This window comes from Pieris brassicae, chromosome 13 (genome assembly GCF_905147105.1).
Source record: "Pieris brassicae chromosome 13, ilPieBrab1.1, whole genome shotgun sequence".
Taxonomy (NCBI): Eukaryota; Metazoa; Arthropoda; class Insecta; order Lepidoptera; family Pieridae; genus Pieris; species Pieris brassicae.
Genome location: NC_059677.1, coordinates 4078351 through 4104855, shown reverse-complemented (window position 1 = coordinate 4104855; position 26505 = coordinate 4078351). Strand labels below are relative to the sequence as shown.

General features: G+C 32.7%; 2 protein-coding genes across 5 annotated transcripts in view; both read left to right on the top strand.

Moving 5' to 3' along the window:
• Positions 1–26505, top strand: part of LOC123717793 (multiple C2 and transmembrane domain-containing protein-like) — a 77235-nt gene that overhangs the window by 7754 nt on the left and 42976 nt on the right. The window contains exon 1 of one of the 4 annotated variants that reach the window (XM_045673985.1): positions 8879–8938. The exons of 1 other annotated variant lie outside the window; for it this stretch is intronic. In XM_045673985.1, coding sequence (XP_045529941.1) covers positions 8907–8938 — 32 coding nt within the window. In that variant the 5' untranslated portion in view covers positions 8879–8906. Of the gene's footprint in view, positions 1–8878; positions 8939–18339; positions 18494–24199; positions 24439–26505 lie in introns of those variants that run through there. 2 more of the 4 variants (XM_045673987.1, XM_045673988.1) reach the window with 2 other exon arrangements.
• On the top strand, positions 250–3722 carry LOC123717795 (neuronal membrane glycoprotein M6-a). Its single transcript, XM_045673997.1, has one exon. It carries the CDS (start codon positions 360–362, stop codon positions 1107–1109), a length of 750 nt encoding a protein of 249 aa, XP_045529953.1. The 5' UTR covers positions 250–359; the 3' UTR covers positions 1110–3722.

The following is a 26505-nucleotide window of genomic DNA, read 5'->3' as shown; positions in this document are numbered from 1 at the left end:
ATAAGTGCGTGGTCAGTGATAAAATCGCGATTTTCTTTTACACTAAAGTTGTTTATCCTTTATATCACAAAAAATGTACTCTAGTTTCTATCATATTTATTACATATTTCTATATATATAAATATATTGAAATTATCAATGAATTTGTCGTCATCGAATGACATTAAGCAATGATTTTATTTTCTTGTCTGTGAAGTAGTGAAGAAGCTGTGGAGTGTATGAATCGTAGTCTGTGGGCAAAATCTTTTGCTTGCCGTAATCATTAACTTTTTTATTCAGTGACTAGTGTTTATCTTTGAAAAATAAATATAACCGTGAAAGAGACGTAAATAAATCTAATACTGTAAAAGATAGCTAAAATGGGTGATCCGTGTCAAGCTTGTCTTACAAGAGTACCCCATGCTACTTTAATAGCCACTATAATGTGCTGCTTGGGCGTGGGGGTGTTTTGTGGAACGATGTACCGAGGTTCAGCGCTATCTATATTAATGTTCGACGAAGTATTTCACTTTCGCCTAATATGGATCGAAGCTCTACAAATGATATTTATAGTTGGGAGTGCTTGTATGGCCGCTTTAGGATTCATGCTCCTCTGTTTAGGATGCCTTACTACTGGTGCCACGAGACAAAGAGTTTATCGTGCTTGGCGAGCTAGAGTCGGCGGCAGGATCTCTTGCGCAATATTCATGATAATAACCTACATATTGACATTTACTTGGATAATATTGCTTGGTTTCCTTGTGATAACTACATTTTTATTCACAATATTTTGGAATCTATGTTCTAAACCAGGAAACATTGAATTATCAACTTGCATAGATTTTACACAGTTTGATTTCATGTTTCCTGCTTCTGTTAAACAAGAAGATATGAAAATCTGTGAAGCTCATAAAATGAAACTATTTTGCAAGGACTATGTTGAGAAAGCTGAATTTATGTTTATTCTTGCTATGGTGTCATGCCTTCTTGTTATTCTGAGTTTGGTACACTATTTAATGTGTTTATCTGCTAACTATGCTCACATAAGAGATCATGAGAAATTCCAGGAGTTACAAGAATTGCAATACCTCACAAACCCAAACCTACATGCCTCCAAAGACAGATTCTAGTATATGGCCCGCGCACCCTTACTGCGCTCCCTTGAGGCAACTACTAAAATGTGACAGAATTGAGTGAAAATGCCTACAAAATCCTGTGTTCATCTTATGAAAATATTAAAAGACTGATGTATGGTGGAGATGATGATTCAAATTATTGTCACATATCTTATTTAGACCACTGTGAATTGATCAAATTTGACATTCCATTAATATTAAGGTAATTTGTTATATTCTACTGTATAAGGAAACCTTATGGTCTTATTTATAAACATACTAAAATTTATATAAGTATATTATCATATCATTTTGAGTAAACCTAAAAAGAATATTACAAAATTGCAGACTATATTCTGGTTATACTAAAGATACTAAAAATATTTTTTTTGTATATTCATAAACAATCCCATAGATTTGTAAATGATACACTTTCCTTTTAAAAATATTTTTTGTCTTACTGAAATTTTCTTATTAGGGCTGGACTGTATTATATTGAGACAATAGTGAGTAGATGTGACAACACTATCCAGATATTTTTCTAGTATGTTTATGAATAAGACTGCTAGTTTAGATAACTTTAGTGTAGCACAAATAATTATTAATTGAGACTAAGTAGCACTGATAATCCAGTAATTATAAACCTTAGAAAGGTATATTGTACAAATATGTATAGCAGCTGAATTGAAAATGATAAAAGTTTGTTAAGACTGAGTGGCAGACTTCATTAAACGGTAGCTAAATAGACTTAAAGTTATATGTGGAATTGTATAGTATTGGTAATGTTGAGTAAATTTTTTTTTAGGTTGAGTTCTTGGGCAAATTTTTTTTTTAAATTCCACACACATTCAGGTTGCGATAAAAAAAAATACTCAATATTTCATATCTAAGGTAAAGTGAAAAAACTGCAGTATTTCATTCAATAATTTGATTTTAGTTTAAGGATAATGTTACAAAACCTTTTTTTAATTGTTATCTACACAGAATTAAAATTAGTGTTTTGAAAATCAACACTAATATTAGATACAACAGTTTGTAAGTTTGATGGAAAAAATCTCTGAAAGTATGTATCCAACATTCAAAAGTGCTACATTATTTCAATGATATCACTAGTGACACATTTGATTAATTAATATTTGTATTTTCACACAAACAAGGATGAATTGATGCATCATTGGCTGACTCATGAGAGCAAGGGTTGGCTTAAGTCTTGACAACCTTCCTATTATCTAATACAATCTTGTGTTACACCTGTTAACTTTGGGGGTATCCTAATATGATAGTCTCTTCGATAAATAGACTATCTAACACATTTTTTCTTTAATATCTAACCCTTAAGCCTTTAACTCTTAAAGCAGAGCTATGTTATGTAAATCAAAATATTTTCATGCTACATAAACTAACAAACAATAAATTTATTTTGTTTGAGATTGTGTCCCAAATGTTAAAAATGTTTTCAAATTCTTAACTTTACCTTGCATTATGAAATGGTCAGTATAGAGATGTTGTTGATTGTACTAAAGTAAGTACAAGTTTACAGAAGTGGCATACAATTATTTTTTGTTGTATCCACTTATTAAGAATTATCTACAGATAAAGAACGACAATATAACGGTTTCTGTACAAAGCACAAATGTTCACTTAAACATATACTAGAAATTATATATAGTGATGACTTCAAATAAATGAGTCAACCATTCTCATGCAATTGCTTATAAAGTATGTTAAACTTTGAAACAAACAATGTTATCTTTAATCCACATTTTGTAATGGTTGGAATTTTATATTATTTTTGTGATTAACGTTGTTCATTATCTGTTAGATATATAACTTATTGATATACCTATATTTTACATTGCATTTACTTTACTTTGCATTACATCTTAATGATTGGAGTTGCCAATGACTCAAAAAATGAGTCTAGTTGAGTTAATGTTGAAGGCACAACACAATAAAATCTATATCCTTAAATGTATGTAATGTATTATAATCCTTTAGGGTTCAATGGTGGTGGTAAAAGATCTAGGGAAGTTAATTTCAAAATATTTCTTATTTAATACGCTCCACTATAGATCCAGTGAAGCATTAAATTGATAGCAGTAAACGTGACAATTCAAAATGGCGGGAGCGGCGGAAAATTGGCTTGTGGTAAAAGTTATGTTTAAGAAATTATTGCTCTGTAGAATTGTTACTGATTTCGTTAATTTGACGCCATATTTTTCCTCGGAATTGTATTTGTTTTAACCAGTTTTGTGCTAGACTTCTTTTTATTATTTCTTAATTTTGAATTGTATGAACCTGTTCATTGGGACTTAATGACAATATAGCCTTTAATATTTTTATTGTTCATTGTACGACGCATTCTCGCACTAGATGGCGGGCTTTTAAGCCAAGTACTATAGGTAATTTTGTCTATGGTCAATTTCGAAATGTATCCTCCATTTAACCCTAAGGCCGAGGGCTCATGGCCCAAGTTTAAAGAACTTAGCATAGCTAAAAAGTTATTGTTTTTTATGTAATCTGTATGACAATAAGCTTATATTTTTTGTACTTCTGTAATTTATACCTTGTACGTTAGTTCAAACACTTGCTTTGTAATAAGCGTTTTAATAAAATGTTCACCTTTAATTGAATTTTTTTACTGACTTTTAAAGGAAAAAATAAAAAGAACACTATTCAGTGAATAACAGGAAAAATTAACTAAGGATAAAATTAATAAAGAGGGTTGGAAAGAGGCGGTCTTACTGTGTATAGCAGCATCTTCCCTGTTTAGGTCTAAATAATATGGTACACATAAGGCAAAAAAAACCGGTAAAAATACTCATTTATCTGAGCATTAAGGTTTATTTTGGTTTTTGAAGTGAAACTTCTTTAGAATCGTTGTGATTTCAAACCGGATGCAACGAAAAAACGACAGGTAAGAGACACAAATACAAAAATGTGTAGGATGAAGCCAGGGGAAAGAATGAGACAGAAATATACATACAATTTGTATATTATCGGTCTCTCCTCTTTGTGCCATACTTCGTAGCGTCCCCACTCCCGTCTTCTAAGCATAGTCGCCTGTAATTTGTAAGCCAGAGCGAGAGAGCAGATGTCAGTGTGTATGTATATTGCACACTGTTTAATACGTGCTTGTATTTGAGCATTTAACGTGTGTAGTGCATGTGAAAACTACGTGAGCTTACTGTACACTGTATGCGGCTGCGTATTACAGCGTTTTAGTAAGATAGCGTGGTGTGTTATTTTTTTAATTAAAAGTTTTATCCTACTTTTAGACATTGAAAAACGTCCAATTTACATATTATTAATAATAAAAACATTGTTTTTGAAGGTTTCACTTCTAACACGTGTGAATTGCACACATGTTTTTTTTTTTAGAAGACCATTACTATCGGAAATCTGATATCTTGAAATATACCACCATATGCATCTGAGATGAAAATTGGTACTTGCAAAAATATATACTGTATGCTATAACACTCAAACAAAAAAATCTTTAGTGCTGTTTTTTCCATTATTAACTATTATTACAACTAATTACCTTGTGTCACACAGGCTTCCAAATGTCGCCATTTTTAGTCCTTCGCTGTATCATACCATATTTCCCCGGCTAACCTATGTCGCCCAACGCCTCACCCTTGCTTCTCTTTCCATTTCTGTCACCTTTGTCCGTTTTTTCCCTTCTCTTACCACGTGTCCCGCCCATTGCCATTTCAGTCTTACACGTTGTTTTCCATTTAGTTTTACTTTTTACTCATGAATTGTAAATCTTTTTTTTACGTTCCATTGGCACGTTACTATCTTTCATTGCCTCACTAAATGACGAAAAGAGTTTCCATGTTAAGCTTAAGAACAGGTTATACTTGGAGCGACTGCAGCCTTACCCCGTAACTTCAATAGCGATCCGATTTCAATATACATAAATCACGTTATTTCTAGTTCGCTATATTATTGAATCTATTATCGTTCCTAATCGGTTTATAGAGTAGCCCTGCCGGTTTTTATATGAATTGTAATATTAATAAGTGTTATCAATACTTATTAGTTAAGTTAATCCATATTGCTGAAGGTATGGTTTGGATATTATCGGGAATCAAAAAGTATTTCTCCGACGCTATCGACATATTTATATATTCGCAAAGTGAATTCACAGTATTGTGTATATTATGTGTTTAATATTATATACTTTTTTAATTTAGTTTTATTTTTTCTGGACATTATCGTATTAGCATAGATAATGTATTTCATATATTACGATTTTCGAGGCAAATTTCCTTGGATTTAAATGTAGGTACAATTAAAGAAATAATTATAGAAAATATTACCAGAACTTATGAGTAAATGGGTGTCGCTGAGGTCACGACAAATTAAAGCTCATTAAACGTGTTAGTGCTTAAATGACGTTATTATTAAATGCCTGACATGCATCACGCATTGACGTACATATAAACTTAAGTACGTAGAATCATTAATAGGCTTTTAAGATTTTAAAAACTATTTTAAGTGGCTTGAACCTACAACCATTGTTATTTTTAGTTCAGTTGAATAATGACTTTAATATTTAAAATTAAACATAATTTAAGGAACCCGCCAAAACGCTACTCTAGGCAAAATGGCGTCGCACACCGTCTGTGTTGCCGTCAAGTAAACAGACGTCAAGTTATTACTCTTTACTTTTTTTTTGTTAATTGTCAATCACTGTGATGACCCTGAAACGCGTTAACGAAGTATTTCCCGCGGAGGCCCAAGCCGAGGTTCGAGTCGCGCAGGAGACGTACTTGCACTTGCGGGAAAGGCTTCGCTCGCCAAAACAGCTGAGCTGTCAAGATCCTTTAGGCCAACAGCGAGATTTCATTTAAAAAAAGCCGCTCGGCTCTTGATGACAGTCAATTAGACTGGTGGGGCATCTCCCCAAAGGTTGAAGGAACTGTTCACCATACTTCTTTCATAATAGTTCGACTTATCTGTGACCGTATTATATCACTTGACTGACGTAAAAATAATCAATATTAAAAAATATGAATGCTCTTATTGTCAAATAGCCATCTAATCACATAAACAATGTTTAAATTAATCTGTCTCTTTAATCAGCGCCTGTGCACTTTAAGTTGGAAAAAGACTTATATTTGAGCCGTTTATTATTTTCTGCCTACTCTGGGCTCAAATTGCTTATGCTATATAAATTATTGTCGATGATGGCCTTATATAGCGTATATTCGTGCAAGTGGATCAATTAATGAGTTGATTAAGATATAAATTATGAATACCTGCTACTTGAACAATGGTTTATTTATGGAAGTATTTTCCATATAAACTTGATTTAATATTTGCAAACAAAGAAAACGCCTGCACCAGTTTATACCCAAAGACTTAACGCAACGTAAAAACCTGAATATATTATCTTACTGTATCCTTCCACTCGCTGGGTATTAGAACCAAAGATAATAGAACATAGACAAAGGAAGCTAGATATTGAATCTATATCATTACAAAAAAGTTTTTATTTAAAAATTTCCATGATCGTAAATAACGACGTTTGACGCGGGAAACAACGACAAAATATTTGTCTATTATTTCCAAAAGCGAAAGATGATTAATTCTAACATTTTATTAATATTTTTCTAAGAACCAATTGCAAGACCTCCAAAGCGCATTGAATAGTTAATCGTTTGACAATAAATAAATAAAATATGGCGCCGAAACTAAATAACATCTAGGTTTTTTACCGTAACGTTGCGAAATACTTTTTGCGCTTTGACGTCATTAGACAGGTGTAAAATGTATTTAAATGTATAATGTTGTTTAATGACGTCACGGGTAATTCTTATGTTTTTAATTTATAATGATGCACCGTTTAAGAACTCGCCTCTAGGCTCGTTAGAGAAAAACCTGCATTGACAATAAATATAAATATTTGATTTTAAATTATTGACATTAAGTGTGTCCATGGCGGAATAACATAAGTTCAGACAGATGCGTGCTGTCCCCTGTTTTAGAAAAAATATGAATGGCTCTATGACATAAAAAAGTTTAAAACTTTTTGCTGCGAAATCTATTTATAGAACCGTTGGGGTCCAGGCAAGGGACATACATTGGTCTTAACGGGAGGAAGTTAACAGTTTCCCTTAATTCGTGTCTCTGCTAAAACCATCTGCTTGTTCTTATCTCGACTATATTTCACGACGTCTGTAGCACAATCGAACAAAAACGAATCAAAATATAACATATGCTACTTTTCTCCATAGAAGTAAGGAGAAAAGCATAGTAAATAAGTCAAGAAATTATAGCAACCATATCACGAGTTTTGAAACTAAATTGACAATGGGCTGCATGACCAGCGTATACCTAGACAACACATGAATATTACATACAACACAATCGAAGGACCATCCGAGAAAAGAAGAGTTGGCAAGCTAGAATGGTGGGGTGATGACTTGATGAAATAACAGGAAAATACTGATGGGCTATCGGCAAAGGTATAGGCACCTGGAAAGGGTTGGAGGAGGTCTACATCCAAGAGGGAAGAGTAACGTGAATATTGGTTTGGTCTACAAACTGTTGATCGTAATCATCCTTGACGAGAGTCTGGCTTAGGCTTTCGCTTGGTCCTTGCTGATAGGATCGTTGGCAATCAGTCGCTTCCACTACTTATTCAAATAATGCTGGAAGCTGAAGGTCCCCGGAATGCCTTTTTGTAAGAATGCGGAGCGTCAGCGTGAAAACGAATCAGATGCTCCGCCGGAAAGAAAACGTCGACGAAGGAAAAGTTTCGAAGATTTGTGCGTGTAGGAGTAACGATGTTACATTCGCGTTTGACAGAAGTAAGGATAGGCCTCAACTGTTACCCGCCTCCGCCCATTGGCGAGGTGATGGCATCCGTCAGGTTTTAAAGGGTAGGGTTTAAATTAAGTTTAAGTCCCACATATTCCCTGTTTGAGCAAAATACGTAACAGCATTTACTGACGTAAAAACTTCTGATTTCCCCACGCACTGTTCTCATTGCCAACTTTTCTCTTTCATAAATATACACGTGTTTAGGCGCTTCATTTAACTGTTATATCACGTTTGACTGCCTCGGTGTAACTTGTAATTAATTAAAAAACTAACGGTTAAACTCGTAAAAAGATAAACATATTATGTTAACTTTGTATTGTATTTTATTTTTTACTTAAAAGAGTTCTCAAATCTTACACATTGTAATGTATTGTTGTAATGAATAGACACATTTATATATTTTTTTTTGTTTGTAAAAGTTTTATTTTATTTTTAATTAAGGATATGAATTTTAATTAATGTTAACTATTATAAAATCTGTTTGACTGACAATTTAATGGGACTGTTATTTTGTATTTATTTAGCTTTAGAAGTCTTTAAATAATAAGTTTTATTATATATTATTATATAACAGGAACGTTCCTTTTTCAGAACTTGATATAAGGTAATGTATTGATCGATTTAAAAAAAAGCGTGTAAAGCTTCTAACGGTCACCGCATACTACTTTTAAATGAGTTAAAACTAAAATTTGTAGTTAAACTTCTTAATCTCTATCTTTGAATTTGAATTAATTATTTTTTTGTAAATTTCGTGTTTGCCGTAATAGTCACGTAATGTAGGAATAGATCGTAACGTATATCTACTGTTTTAAATGTATTATGTAAATAAATAAATAGATAGGAAATGTTATATTGAGCTTTGACCAAAACTAAAACGTGCAAGGTTAACTAACTCGTTTTTCGTCATTGAATATTTCATTAAAGATTTAGATGCCGTCAGATTCGTACGTAATTTTAATTTTAATATGATTTAAAATGTCGCGAAGTGTCGAGTCGTTATTTCTGTGGTGAGTTATAATTGGTTTTTAATATATTTGTATGTATTTCGTTGTAGTCCGCAAATATATCGGAAACTCCATTTAAATGTGGTAGATTTTGAACTTTGTTAACAGTCCAGTAGGTACAGGAGTGTAATAGACACAGACATAACATTTATTACTAACAAAACACACACACAGAAACACATAAAATAACAATAATCAAAGAATAATAATAAAGAAAAAGGGTTAAATATGTAGTGCGTGTGTGCTGTGGTTGTAATTGGCCCTGGCTCAGCATTATGCTGAGGAGTAGAGTTGTTATACAGCGCTGGTCATTCTGCCAGAGACCACAGCATAATATAGGTACTATTAATGTTGATAGGTAGCATTTGGAGTATTTGTTTCTAATGTTGATGAATGTTAAATTTGCGACTGTTGAGATTATGACCAATTATGTGCGCAAGAGTGCAATCTATTCCATTATTCATAACCTGTTGGAGAGAGTAATACACAATACTTGCGGTAATTCGTTGGTTTTTATATGGAACTGGGGACAAACGGGCAGGGCAGGCTCACCAAAAGTGGAGTGCGTTGCTGGAATTTTTTATTCATAAAAAACGCGAGTCCTCTAGCGTTGAGAGTGTCTATGGGCGGCGATATTATTTATTAAAGCACTTGTTCTAAACAAAATAAAGCTCGATTCGACAGGTAATCGCTTGTACACCTATGAACGTCAAACTTAATTTCTGTGTTATTAGCGAAGGTCTGTACAAAAAGCTTCAGGTGACATTTATAAATTAATATTAATAATAAAAGGCTTTTAATTCACATACTTTACATTAGCAAAGGCTGCCTCTAAATCCCGTAATTTCTATCTGTACTGTGGCATTCTGCTATGTGTCTGCTGTTTCCTTAATCTGGTCTACACTTTCTAAATTGTTTCTTTTTGCTTCCATTGTACCTTAGTTATTTCTGTTACCACAGTTATTCTTCTAGATGATTCTCTGTCTAAAGAACTGTTGTCGGCAGTTCTGGAGGATTCAGAAACCTAAGTTGCGGTAAAGTCAATTTATAACTTCAAAGAACCTGTTGCCAATTTAAGGAGTATTTGTTTATAAAATACCTTTGATTGTCAACACTGGACTTTGACATACAGCACAATACATAAGTTATATATATTAAGCTGATAGCTCACTTACCATGAAATTTATGACTGTTTTGTCGTATCGTCAATGAAATACATTAATACTTGATAGAATTTGCGTAATAATAATAATTGCCACAGTTCTTGTACATTAGTAGAAAAACGAAAATAATTAATTTTTACACAAAATAAAATAAATGTTTAGGTAAAACGAAACTGCTCTCACACAGTATTCCATAGCGTGGGCGCCATTCCATTTGACATTTTAATGGTATTTGACAATAATTTCTACATAACACTTGCATTTTATAATTAAGTTTTTGTTGCTCTATAAGATGTTTTAGAAGATGTTGTTTAAGATTTTTTTATTAATATATTTATAATAAAACAACATGTATTCTTATAATAAAATATGAATTTACAAATTTTTGACACATACACATCAAATACTAAATCTTATTAATATATATAAATTGCGCGTCACGTTGTTTATACGTTATGGACTTCTAAACTACTTAACCCATTTCAATCAAATTTACACACCGTGTGCAGTTTGAACTAACTTAAAAGACATGTACGGCTCGCGTGAGTGACGCCTCGCTAACGTCAGCTTTTGATTCCTGCTTAAACTCGTATCCACATATATAACATAACGGACACGAAGAAAAAACTATCAAAACTAAAGTAAAATGCATTTCAAAGTATCTAAACTAAGTGTATCCCAGAACTAGCTCGTTTATCAAGCTCAATCTGGATATCGATGAGTGTTGGCGTTTTTGGGAGAAATCAGATGAGCAGGATATCCAGAGGCAGTGGCGTAACAATAGGGTGGCAGGGCTGGCAAAATGCCACAGGCTCCCGACCCAAGAGGTCCCCTGCCCAAGAGGCCGCGAGCTCATAAAATTGTTATTTTTATTTCATTGTAAATTTATGCAGGTTTCATGCACCGAAAAGCTAGCGAATAGATGATGAAGGCATTGAGATATCATGTTCTATGGATGAATGCAATACGCATTGGGCTAGCGTGGGAACTACAGACCATTCCCTATCGCCTAAGAGAGTTATTATTGTGGCATTAGTGGGACATATACAACGTGTAATTGAGTACACAGAAAATCACGAAATTTATTAAAATTAAATTGAGTTAAACGTGACGATTTTTACTGATAGGGAAAAAGAAATTGTCACAGGCCCCAGATGAAGTTACGCCACTGTCTAGAGGATACACGAGGTTATTCATTTAGATAAAAGATTACGGCAATCAATCTGATTCAATATGTTAAAAAAATGATTCTATCTTAGACTACTGGGAATTATGTAAAATATGCGAAAATGACGCATAAAAAAACGTATTGTTTATTAGATAGTTTTAAGTTCCACAAGAAGTGCCCCATAACCTAAGCCTGAGTCAAGGTTTTTACTTCAGTAATTTAATATTCAAAGTATTTTTCAAATGGGTAATTCAATATATTAAAAATTAGTTTCTTTATGATGAGATTTTTTGTCGCCTTCAGGGGGTTCATCTCATGCTAAGGGATACCGCCCCTGGATATTCCCGTTGCCAGAAGGCTTGCAAGTCGCTATTAACAATTGGTACCCTCGTTCCTTTAAGGACCCAAAGTCGATTTTGCAAAGCTCCTTATAGTCTATTTGTCTACCGTTCTGCTGTCATGTTTGTATATACGAAACTAGTTTTCATTCATAGTCCATTGAAATGTTACAATTTGAGGGCCAAACTGAACATTTTATTTATGGGACATGTAGGGGGGGGGGGTCAGTACAAGTTTAACCTCAAGTTTGTGGGGTTGGTGCCCTTGTACCCCGGCCGCCATGTTGGAAAAAGGGGTGAAAGCACGTTTTTGGCTATATCTCCTAAACTATATATCGTACATAAAATTTGCAAAGACATATTTGTAGTAAATCCCTGTGCCTACAATTATTGTTACTTTTTTATCATAAATCCAAAAATCAAAAAGTTATTAGTGAAAAGTGAAAAAAAATCCTATTTTATTTAATGACTTTTTTCTTTATATTTTATCAAAAAAACTATGTCAGAACAATTTTGTAGAGGGTGATCTCTGGCTGAAAATGTTCCTATATATTTTTTTCCCCTATCAATTGTTCAGCAAATGTAACATTTTAATAGACTATCAATACTTATTAAAATTACGTATCTGCCTGTTCTTAATAAATAAAAGTCAAACTTTTACCTAAGACAATTAATTGTCTTTATCTGTGTGAGATTTTGTTTAATGTTCATCATTAACTGCAGCATTATATGTTGGTATTGGGTAAGTGGAGTACCATATCAGTGCCAAACTGAGGAACTGACCAAGTTTCGTTAGAGTTCAGGAATTTAGGGTCGTTCAAGTATTACCGAAGCATTATAGGTTGGAGGGGACACTTTAATTTTCTTCACACATAGTCTATAAATAGTACGTTTATGTACTATTATTTTTGAGAGCTTTGCTTACTATTGCTGAAAAGAAGAGGGGGGGGGGGGGATAAATCGCAGAAAATCTGCTTACGTAATACTTTCACCCGTATTCGAGATTGAATCCAACTATGACTGTCCTTGAGGCTATCCTTTCATAAGTCAGTCAGGGTCTTTGCCCACAAACTCCAAAGTTTGTATGATCACGAGACGAGGTCGTCTAGAATTTTTTAATATCATAGCGAAGTTATTTTTGGCTAAGACCCTGGTCAGTTATATAACATAAACTACTTTTACTTACTAATTAAAATTTAAATGCAAATTCATTTTTTAAGAATAAGATATGTCAAAAATTTGACAAACTGGAGGCCTGTGGCAATTTTAGCAGTTTAATTGTAATATATTTTGTGATTTTCAGCGTTCTCAATTACACGTTGTATATGCAGCACTAATGCCACAATAATAACTCTCTTAGGCAATTGGGAATGGTCTCCTACGCTAGCCCAATGCGTATTGCATTCATCCACAGAACATAATATCTCAATGCATTCATCATCTATTCGCTAGCTTTTCAGTGAAGGAAACGCGAGGAAACCTGCATACATTTAAGATGAAATAAAAATAACAATTTTATGAGCTTGCGGCCTCTTGGGCATGGGCCCTCTTGGGTCGGGGTCCCGTGTCATTTAGCCAGCCCTGCTATACGCCATTGCTTGAGGCATCGAAGTTGGAAACTATCATAGACGGTCGCTTTCTTCGTCAGCCGCCATTAGTCATTTGGAAGGAAAGGCTAAGTTTCCTAAGAGCTTGTTATGCTCAGCAAGGCGAGATGGTACTACACTTCGAGTCACCGCTTGCATCTTTAAAAAGCGGATATTTGGCCCCACATGGAATACTGTTCTCACCTTTGGGCGGGAGCTCCCCAGTACCAGCTCCTTCCACTTGACTGTATTCAACGAAGAGCGATTCGAAACGGCTTGATTCCTGTATTCAACGAAGAGCGATTCGAAACGGCTTGATTCCTTGGCGTTGCGTAGAGATGTAAGGTCTCTCTGTATCATCTACCTCATTTAGAGTGAGTGTGTTCAGAGGAGTTGGTCGGACATCAAGGTAGAATACTAAATACCATCCGTATCACCTCGATGTCCGTCGTTCCACAAGTGAGCGTTTGGAATCAAGTGCCCGCTGAAGTATTATCAAATCAATACCACTTAGGGTCCTTCAAGAAAAGAGCGTACCAATTCTTAAAAGGCCGGTAACGCACTTGCTTGCTGTCTGGCAGTGTGAGTGTCCATTGGAGGCGGTATCACTAAACTTCAGGTGAGACTCCTGCCTGGCAAATACTTCAGATTTTGACAGTTGAAGTAAAAATAGGATGACGTAAGAAGCTTCGGCATTTCTCAAAAACTTTTCTTTTCTTTACCAGCGTCGGGGTTGAAAGCTTTCGTTTTTTGCAGATATTATTACAAAGAATATTGATGAAATTATTAAGGTATGGGTTTAGACCAGATGAAAAGACAGCAGAAAGTCAAAAACTAATTTTGTATGAACATTTGTGGACACGAAGTGTCATTTTCTTTCTACATACACTACTGTTAAGGCATCTTGTCTAAACCCCCTGTTGTAGGTTTAAAGATAAAGAAAGAAGTTAATTATACACAATAAAAGTATATTGAGGTAAAAAAAATGCCCAAGCTCCCAGTAGGAGCCACTGTGTCGACATTATAACTGTACTTGACAATAATTTCTACATAACACAAACTATTTTTGCACAATAAGAATATTTTCTGTAAATTTTGATAAGATATTGTTTGAGATTTTGAGTTAACGTCTGTAAGGAAGCGTTCAAGTGTCACGTCACGCAACTTTTGGAGATTCTTGACATTTAGAGTGATTTTTATTTTATGTATAGAAACAGTCGAAAGCTTTGCATACAGTTAATTGACCTCTGTGATAGATACTAACCATAAACAAGAAAGTTATAACCAATCGCTGTTAAAACTTGTCTAATTCCGTATTAACCTAATTATAAACCATATATATTAATTACTAGCGGATCCGACATACGAAGTACTTGCATATTTTTACTTTAGTGTGCATATTTTTTTTTATTTGCATGATTTAAATAAAAAAAATACAATACATTTATAAAATCGATAACACTACAAAAAAAAAAGAAAAATTAGTAAAGGACCAGCTAATAATATTCCAGTAGTGGAATATTATTAGATGAAAAAATGGGCCAATCAGAACATATCAATGACATAACAAGCAAAGCGTATAATCAACTAGCATTTGTCAAGTGGTCATGCCAGTCATTCAAAAACATTAATTGCATAAAAGGTATTTCATATTCATTTGTGAGGAGCGTGCTGGAGTATGCGAGTCTGGTCTATCTGGTCTCCATATTATATAAAAAAATTAGTGAAATTCCTTAGTTTTAAAAAATATCAATGTTTGGATAGTTATTCAGGTTCTTGCAAATATTTTGGATATATGGCGTGGCGTATAGATAGCCCCTATTTGCTGTCGTTAATTCCTCTTAAAACCCCTCCTCCTTATGCATTACGATACACAACATTGTTCCATGTGCCTAGTACGTAATCGAATTACCTTAATAAGTCGCCAATGTTTCGGGTTTTATCTAACTATGAGAATATTGATATTTTCCACCTCACCATAGAAGACGTGAGGGAGTTTTTAAAGAGGCGGGAACACTTTGATTTTGCTTAAAAAGTAATTTAAAATATTAAGTATTATAGTTTCAAATGTTAAATTTCAGTTTTCTTTAGTTTATTGTTTTCTGTTACATATATATTGTTAATCTGTTTTGGCTTTCTGTATTGTCTAAATGTTTTGTTTTATAATATGTATGTTAGCTGTAAGATTACAAATTATTAAATAAAATAAATAAGCTAAGCTAACAGAAACTCGAAATATAAACATCAACAAAAGTTGATCAAACTTCAAAAGTTCTAATTGTCAAATCTTCAATCAAACTGAATCATAGATAACAGTACCGAGTACGTATAGCTGTCAGTAGCGTTTGGTTATACCTACCATATGTTCCTATTGCCTATTGACAATCTACAACTGGAAGAATCGCTTTTTCATAAAACATCTATAAAATCTGCCAGTTTATGTATCCATATGACCTTAGCGATAATCAGATTTCGTTCATTCAATATGTATGAAAATTCGTACATGACCTCGCGAATGAACCAAAATATGACTTTCGCCTTCGGATTATATCAGAATGAGCGATCCTAAAACGTAACTTTTTGTTAAAAAAAAATATAAGTTAAGAACATATTTTATTTAAACAATTTCATAAACACATAGCACAAACTTTATAATTTTTTATTATTGATATTGATGAGTTCTATTTTGAGGTCAGGAAATGTGATGATTAAAAATTATCGGAGATAAGAAAAGACGACAATCCTTTTCTACCGACTTCGAAGATGTCGAGTTTATAATTTTCTATAGATAAACGACTTTGATTCGTTGAAAATTTTAGTCTACCTATACATAATTGCACAAATCTTAGTCAATTAATTAATGAGGAGATTATAACAAAAAACATATTTTATTTTTAAACCGCGTTGATTTCGTGTATTTTACCGAATTATCTGGCGACTTCTTCAACGCTAACTCCGTGTATGAAAATATACAATTACACACCTAAACATTCTTTATTTATAAGTAAAAACTACAAACCACCGCCTCGTTCTTTATTTGACTATAAATTTATTTTACGATAAATGATATATGATTAAATATTAATTATAATCAAACTTTTCCTTATTATGCTCATCAATTCTCTGCTTTTTAGTTTCTTGAAATAAAGATAGAATTTTTCTAATTTATTAATAATAAAAAACTAATAAGCCATTTGAGAATGTTCCAATAAAAGTATTTACTTAGTTAGGATAACGCCAGGCAATGTTGAATAATCATATATATATATATATATTCATTGGGGCAACATGTCTCTCATTTATGTAAAGAAAATATAATTGTTTATAATATATGAATTATTTAACGTTTAAATGAAATTTGTACAATTAAATAATAATAAATAAATCTATGGCTCTACAACCTTTTTAGGTCTGGGCCTAAGATTTCTGTATCTGTTTCATAATCATTTGTTAATCTAATATGCAAGTAGATGATCAGCCTTCTGTGCCTGACACACCCCGTCGACTTCTAGGGACTAGGGCAAGTTTCCTCACGATGTTTTCCATCACCGTTCGAGCGAATGTGAAATGCGCACATAGAAAGAAAGTCCATTGGGGCAAAGTCGGGGATCGAACCTACGACCTCAGGGATGAGAGTCACACGCTAAAGCCACTTGGCCAACACAGCTCGTTAAAAGGAAAGGAACAAATGAAAGGAATTCATTTTATATTAAAGTTACTTATGATTTACGAGTTATAAATTGTTTTGTTAAATACTTTGCAAAGGTTTATTATCGAGAATTTACTATGATATAGGTATTTATAATTAAATAAAGTTGTGACCAATACATCATATATATATATATATATATATATATAAAATTCTCGTGTCACAATGTTCGTTCCCATACTACTCCGAAACGGCTCGACCAATGCTTATGATTTTTTTTATGCATATTCAGTAAGTCTGAGAATCGTTTACTATCTATCTTTCGAACCCCTAGGTGATAAGTGGTGTCAACCCCAAAGAAATTTATTTTTATTTTTTAGACAATTTTTTATGTTTTTTTTTATGATACAGGAAACAAAAATGCATCCAACCCTTAGTTGTCACCCCTCTACGATCAACCCCTATTCTTATTGAACTAAAAAATGTTTTCTGGAAATAATATACATGGCAAAACGACGTTTGCCGGGTCAGCTAGTATTTATATAAAATTAACTATACTTATAAAACTGAAATTTTGTTATCTTTTATACCACCTATGAAAATTCGACCTAAACGTTTAAAAATGAGGTGTCGCCATAGCACCATAAAACTTTATGTTTATCTTTATCGTCGTTAGTATTTTAGAAAGGCTAAGGTTGGGAAGCACTGCATGTATATATATATATATACTATGATACGTTTTGCTATATATATTGAAACCAAAGTAGATTAATATAAATTATTGAGAAGGAAACGTGCGTCCTTATCGCTGACAAGCGATCTTTTCAAAGAATTCCTAGTAAGGACAAATAAATACTAAGGGTAAAGTTCATATTAAATTAACAATAATAAAATCAGATAATGTAGACATAAAATATGTAACTAACATCTAAAAAGAATACTAGTTACTTAATGAAACCTATTAGTAATAATAATAACTAGAATTGTCGTTATAAAACAATTATCTTAATTAAAATCATCGCGCTACGGTCGTGTTATATTTATGAGAAATTATTTTAAACCGAGTTAATCTTATCTTCACAATGTAATGGAATAGATATATATGTTATTAAATATAGACCGAGTACTGAATGCACGGCCAAAAACTTGAAAATCGTTTATTTCTTTGTAAAATTATCCATTTAATTAAAAAAATGACGCCAACAATTTATAAATTTATGTCTAAATGTATTTTGTTGTAGATATAGATAACAAATCCTTATAAATATCATTTTGTATTAGTTAGTAACTTAAAGAGAATTATGTATAACCTATGGCAATAAGAATGCTGGCCGCTAACAAAATTAAATAAAAAAAACATTTAACTATGCACATTGGTAATATTGAAAAAAGAACGCCGGTATTTCAAATTATATCTACCCGTTGACAGACTGCTCACCAAATCTCTAACCTTACAATAATGACGTTTATGTTAATGTCGAATTACATATTCAATAATTTAAATGACAGTGTAATCGTTGAAGTGGAACAATAAGTTTGTGTGATTTTTTTGTAAATAAACTGTGACGTGTAAAAATGTACCGCAATTGGTTTTCTCGATTGTCGGACGTATCTTAGTTGTATTTGTACCTTCACAACGCACGGCCATACAGAGGTAAGGTAATTTTAAATTTCGAATGACGATCCGGTTTTGTGCGTCTAATTTTTTTGTGATAATGTCGTGTATATAAAAAATTTATGTGATAAACGTGGTGTGATATCGGTTTTACCGGTGATAGTGATGTTCGTCAGTATCGATTTTGAATCGTAATTTGAATATCCCACAAATAGGGTCTTTACTTGACGTTTAATGCGTGAGTATGAGTGTGAAAAATTAATAAAAAAACAAATATATTTTATTAAAAATATTAAATTTATAAAATCTTTTGTTTAAGGTCCTTAAAGATTACTTTTTTAGAATTAAATAGTTGCTGTAGCAATAATATTTTTCTTTCAAATTAATTAAAATTCAATATAATACTTCCACAGGGTCCAAACTTTTTTAATTTGTTTTAAGTTTCTTTTTATTATTTTTATTATTACTATGTTTGTTAATACTGTACATTTGTTTGGTATGATTACTAAAGAACTGTTAGATTTTTTTCTATCATACAAACTTTGCACTGTGATGCCTTTGTATGAAACATTTTAATATGCTATTAATATATATATAACAATAAATAGAAAATTTTATATTACTTTAAACGATTCTAGTTTTTTTTTATATTTACTGTTACTATATGCGGTTTAATGACACATATAATTAAGAAATTATAATGTTAATAATAAAAATAAAATTGGTACACGATTTGTACAATTTATGAGTTTCATAAAATTAAATCACACATTACCAGAGGGCTCACAATTGCGTTGCCGGCCTTTTAATAATTGAAACACGAATTTCTTGAAGGACCTTAAGTCGAACAGGAACCTACTTTTTAGATCTTATAAGAACTTCTATCTGTTTCGTTATAATTGCACGCAAGTGAATATCTATACACGAAGATCCTTATATAGTGTTCCTTCATGAGCGACTGTTATGCGGAATTCCATTGGCGCATAGCCGTGTATTGAAAGCCGGTTTATAAAGAAGGTAAAAATGCAAGGATGGTATCGCAGGCACTATGGGCCTGGGTCTTCTGCGAGTCAGAGGGGAGAAACATACAAAAAAAATCCTCCTAAACCCTTAACCTCGTCCGCAGCATTATTGACCTCACAGAGGCTCTATCACCCACAAAACCACAATTGACATAATGAATTATACATCTTCCCTAGACAGTTTAAGCAGCTGATGCATAGGTACATCTTTAACAGGCGTCTCCAAGAGACATTTAACATCAGGATTTGTGGCCAAACGTCCATCCAGTTTTTTTCCTTTCTCAGAAATCCGTGCAAATAAAAAAAAATGTTCGAAGGTTATTTCGTTCATACAAATTGTAGCGATTCATTTTGAATGTGACATATACGTGATTTCCCATGACTAAAGGTGACGCAAACTTGTTGAAGGTATCGGAAAGTTTGCGGTCAGGCCTTATGCTAAATAAGCTGGAGAGGAAACGTTTTTATAATGATTTCGCTGTGCTATGCGACCCGCAGTAATTTAGTGATGCCATCTCTTTTAGAAGCCAACTTTGAAACCCATTAAAGGTTGTTGTACACTCGGTTTGAGTGGTGATTCACCGTCCGAGCGAGTTAAATGCGCACATAGAAGGTCCATTGGTGCACAGCCGGGGATCGAACCTACGACTTCAGCGATGAGTACGCCAATGCCAACACTAGACAAATGTTTAATTTGTTGTTTAATACCAATATCGTCTTTAATGACTCCCGTTATGACAAGCGATTGCAGGAAATTGAGAATTTAAACAAAAAATCCTTCATTTAAAAAACCAATAAACCTATTTAGGTCTGGGCCTCAGATTGCGGACAGAGAAACAAACCCACCACTAACCAAAAACAAACCATACACTAGGCCAACCCTGCTGCTTAATCTTTTAAAGTTGACAGATGATATACAAAAACAAATAACACTTCATATTCATGGTCCACAGGTCTACTTGATCCGCATCATAGACACAGACATACACATAACATTTATTACTAACGAAACACACACGGAAATAGATAAACTGATAATGAAAAAGAAGGTATATTTTAAGTGTGTAATGTATGTGTGTTATAGTCGTAACTGGCCCTGGCAGCATTATGCTGTGGAGCTGGTCATTCTGCCAAAGAAATTAAATTTAAGAAATTCTATTATAAACCCGTGTACATAAATTAACAATTTTTTACTCAAGAAGTCATGATTCAATGAGGCATATTTAAAAGACATTTTTGAAAGTCAAAGTTACACGTTAAACATATAAAAAAAGTGACGGCGGAAGTGAAAAGCGTTTCATATCGATAATATATAATAATATGTGTAGTCCATGTAACAAGAACGAAAATCTGTGTGTTATAAAAAAACATGTGTTTACTTATGTACACGCGTTAGAAGTTATACTTCTTTGGTGTAACAATATGAAAATCTTTTCAAAATTCGTGATTTATTCTACGTTTGTAGAAAAACGACACTAACAACAGAAAAATGTATTAATTTCATTTAAAGTTTTGTTATAACGCATTATCTAGTTAAATAAAGTTTATTTACATCAACTGCAGCTTTTGAAAAACTAGAAATACCTAATAAATTGAATTTTTTGTTTTTATTTTTGGCACTTAAAAAATTAGACAACGAAACAATTATTTCATTTGAGAATTACTTTAGAAAAGAAAAAATACCCGCAATTAATCATTTTTTTAAGGGAACAGTGTAAAGTTTTGGAACGAACAAATTCTACTATGATAAAACCGGCTAATAATAAATATTCCAAAAGCGTAAAATATTTTGTAACTTCTAATTCTGTTCAAACTAATTCAAAATGTCCTTTATGTAATAGTAAAATTCACGATCAATTATACAGTTGTTCTGATTTTTTAACATTAAATACGAAAGAACGATTCAATATCATATACGAATTATTGCATAAAATGTTTAAACGTAAAACATAAAACCACAAATTGTAATTCTGTTAAAAGTTGTAAAACGTGCAATTCCAATACGCACAATACATTGCTGCATTTTTCGTCAAAAACCTTTCGAACCTGTTATGGATGGACTGCGATCAAACGCTCGAGCCACTGTGTCGCAGCGTGAGTCATTGCTAGTCGATAGTTCTCCGCGTGTCGCATCTGACTCCTTAGACGAACCTAATAACATTCACGCGCCGATTTCTCTATGTTCATTCCAGAATGAAGCGAATACTTTGATATCACAACCGTCAACAGTTATACTTGGTACTGTCTTGCAGACAACGGCTCTCAAAATCATTTTCTAACAACTGCGTGTGGTACAAAGTTACTATTAAATTACAATACGTTTTCCGGACCTATGTATGTGAACGGGTTTGGTGGCTGTTCGAACGATATAATAGGGACAACTAATATAGTTGTATGTTCTCGTTTTGAAATATTAAATATTTCATTAATTCTTTAATCGTGAAACGTATTACTGATTATTTACCCACTTCTAAGGTTGATAGATCGAAGTTGGAATATTTGTTGAATATATTTCATGAACCCAGGTTGATATGTTGATCGGTGCGCAGCTGTTTTTGAAACTACTCAAGCAGTATTGTGTCCCTAACTGTAATTGTCACCTGTACCCATAAACAAGAATTAAGATTATAATTCATAATAATAAATAATGATAAAAGCCCTTATTGCTGTAGTTTTCATACATAGTACATAAGAAACGTTAAATACTAAAAAATAATACTAAAATAAAAAATTGTCTTTTGTTGACGTAGCTTTTACACGTTAAGAAAACACTTTTTAAGCTGTTTGAAGCTATGTATTATTATTATAAACTTACAATTATTTACATAAAATTTGAATTTTTTCCGACGTTTCGCGTGCTTTACAGCAGGCGTGGTCACCGTGACCACCATGTAAATAATTATAAGTTTATAATAATAATATATAGCTTCAATCCGTTTAAAAAGTGTTTTCCTAAAAAAAATAATGCTAATAATTAATCGGCAAGCCGGTTGGTTTTCGTTATACAGCTTGTCCTTAGACATAGGCCTCCTCTAAGGGCTTCCACTCTTCTCTGGTTTTAGTTTTACGCATCCGCATAGGACCAGCTACCCTCAGCACATCATCTTCCCATCTTTTTATTTGTCTTCCTCGTTTTCTTTTGTTATATCGAGGAAGCCATTCCGTCACTTTCTTCGTCCATTTATCTTTATCTTCTCTCCTATCCATTTTCATTTCAAGATTATAATTTATTCTTGCCTTTTATTCTTCTATTCTTTTCTTTTTACCTAACACTTTTGGCATTGATTTTTTTAATAAAACAGGGGGGAAAATCGCAGTACCTAGGCTCATCTGATGTTAAGTCATACTGCCGGCCATAGATACACACACACAACACACAAAAAATTTCATCAAAATCTTTCCAGCCGTTTAGGAGATCAATTACGAACACATGCACCGAAGATTTATATTTATATATCAGCTGTTTATTTGTTGTATAGATAAATAACCTAGAAACCGCCAGCGCCATCTGCCGGACTGATTTATGAATCTACACCATCCAGGGCGTCACCCAAATGCATACAATAAAATTCATTAAAATCGGTCCGGTTGGGAGGAGTTCAGTGACATACACACGTACAGTGGATTTGTATGTATAAAGAAGATAGAATCTATAATAAATAGAAATTTAAATTCATTTCCCAAAAAAACTGGTAAATTCGGTGAAACCAGGAAAAATAGCGGGAAAATATAATTACTTTAAAAGCGGTATTACGCTCCGTAATTGCTTGTAAAGTGCACCGGTTTGAAGTAGATAAGTTTTGGATAAGTTGAAGGAGCCGAAATTATTAAAAACTTTTTCGTAGTTTTTAAAATTAAAACTAGATTAATATATAAAGTAATAAATATTTGTGAATCTAATAGCCAACTAAGGAGTCTACTAAAATAGTCATGACAGAGAACTGTAAAAGTTCATGAATGTATTATATTATTTATTCCAAATCAAATTTAAACAAATAAAATGTTACAATCAGGTAACATGAATAAAAGAATACATTTTTTTCTGTCAATTGTCAAACAACAATGTTATATTAACACGTTATGGCGGGAAAATGAAAATTATACAATTATTATAATAAATATGGAGACAACATTCTATGGTTATGCATAAAAGTTTAAATTATATTCACAAAAAACATATTTTATAGTCAAGGAAACGTTTTTATATATAAATTTAACAAAATTAATTAGATAATGACGAGATACGATCCAAACAAGATTTTTATTTGCTTAAAAGCAAATATTCAGTAACGTGAATCACGCGTCTTATATTTAAGTAACTTCTATATATGTATTAGAAGCTTTGCAGTGTATTGTATTTAATAGTATACTTAATAACTACTAACAGACTTCAAAAACCCCAAGGAGGTTATCAATCCAACGTAACTTTTTTTGTTTTTTGTATTTTCTATGCTTGTCACTTTTTGGCGCGAATACTGCATTTTGTTCTCCTTCAACTAGTGTTAGCTAATAGTTTTGATATAAGCGATATTGTTTTATATATCTGGCGTCGCGTTTATAGTTTTATTACCCAGGTTAATTATTATCTATGGTTACAAGTTCAGCGTTTTGATAAACTTTGAATAAAAATAAAAATTACAGGAGTTGCTATCTTAATTAGGCAATTATTTTAAAACTATCCCGGAGTTGGAAGCGCACGGTAATGATAACAGGGCTGATAAGTTTAATATTTAAACGGAAATACAGTAAATTGCTATGTGATACCAATAGAAAGTGACGTTATTTGTGTTTTAAAGCCGGTATATTAACCCAGAAAATTAAGACACTTTCGTAGGTCGTGGATAATCTAAGAAAAAGCGGTCGAACGAAAACGTTTCTTACGATCGCTGCTGAACGATGAGAAATATAATGAACTTCTAGATAACATCTACAAGAAAGTCAGAAAAGATAAGGAACCTTTAGGTATGTTATTTTTCAAGGTTTACGTGTCACGGTTGTCTATGTGAGGGGCACGTTTGTGTGTAGAACCCGATAAATTGAATTTATTTACAGAGTATTTCCAAACCAATTCGTCTTAGTGTCAACGCACTCGCGATCCTTCTGGAAATTTTAATATCAATGGTCGGTTTCAGAAAACACACACGCGAGCCTTCTCGAATGTGGATGTCCATGGGTATAACTTAACCTCGTTTTTATGTTCGTATATGACATAAAATTTTAATTTAACTAATAGCGTTATCATTGATTTTATTGTAAAAATAGAATTGGCGATATTGAATTCTGCCATTAAAAAAAATATAGTTCTAAAAATAAGTATATACTATATATAAATACACAGCAGATTTTGTTTTATTGAGGCTTCATCTTGGCTTATGAGACATGGAATCTGGCGAGCTTCCTGCCAATTTGTTATTTATTTGTTTCTCAGTACTCCTACAGCTACGTATTATACAATTACATTATACACAAAAGGCAACGGAACACAGATTCATAAACACAAAACTGTTAACTGTTAGGTAATAATACCTACTTATAAAAAATCCTATATATAGGTATGTCAGTGAATGAATGTTACGTAAATTGTTGCCTTGTTTTATATGAAGACGGGGTGTGACAGCAAAAGTGACAATAAGTCAGAGAAGTCAATTGAACCGACTGTTTATGACATTCTAGGGATTCAATATATCTACTATATAAAATTCTCGTGTCACGGTGTTTGTGATGAAACTCCTCCGGGATGGCTCGACCTTTGAACCACGTAAACTTTTTAATATCTTTAGACAACTTTTTGTAAAATTTCACTCATCTACTATGAACCGTTATTTTTTACTATTGTAGATTGTAGTTATTTTTGTTTTAATAGAAAAATGTTTTCGATACATATAAACACGGAATTAACCCAGGTCAGCTAGTCTATAATATTTATTTATTGGTAATCTTACAGCCAACATACATATTATAAAACATTTAGACAATACAGAAAGCCAAAACAGATTACATAGATTAACATGATATATGTAACAGAAAACGAGTAAGTACATTAATTGACAAAATATATTAAATACATTTAAAATAAACAAAACTGAAATGGAACAACAAATAATATTTAATATTTCTGTATATATATATAGTTACTATACTATCCTATAAAAATCACCTAGGACCCGGACGCGTGTTCATTAACATTGAGATAAACACGACCATGTATAGAGTTTACGATCACAAATCGACCTCGCAGCGACCTAAGATCTAGTAAACAAGGCCAAAGGTTCCGATCAAGACCAAAAATCACGGAAAATCTTGACGTAGGTTGTAACCGGAAAGTTTTCAACGAGAAGTTAATTAAAGATAATTTGTTGACATTAATGTCCGCACTAAGTTGAATTAAAATTGGATTTGGTTAATCTGTGAACTCATAAGGCATGTAATGAAATGTCAAATGGATGCCATCAAAACCAGGTTTCAAGTTTTTTCTTCTGTAAAAAGTTGTGAAATCAATTCCAAGTCGGTTAATTTATTCAGTACTTATGGGACCTTCTGTCTTAGGTTATTGCGTAATTGGCTTACCTAACAACATATTATAGTAATAATATCAAAGATACAAAGAAACGAAAAACAAAAAAACGCATTTGTTTTAGTTTTTCCTTGATTTTTTACACTATACACAAATTGTAAACTAAATTTGAAGTTTCTATCAGTCAGAGAGTGACAAAATTAAGAAATTTTACCAGTTTATCTTAAATTCTGGTTTAAATTTGACTTGACCGTGTTTTTACACACACCACTTGGTAACTTACAGTTATAGGGGGTCGAAAATTGCTTTGAGAAAACGATAGTATGCCCGTCCCGCTTTTTTTTTCTTTTTTTGGGCGCAGATAATGACTTGACTATAGATTATGTTTGGACATCAAATATAAATGTGTCCATAGATAAAGTGTACCTAGCAACAATATATATTTGTGATCGTGTCTATAAGGCACCAGCGAGTTTCCATCAAGGTGATGAAGTCTTCCACGGTCCGCTTCACAA

Excerpts from the sequence above, each read along its gene's own strand:
- LOC123717795 (XM_045673997.1), top strand. The coding sequence starts at position 360 with ATGGGTGATCCGTGTCAAGCTTGTCTTACAAGAGTACCCCATGCTACT.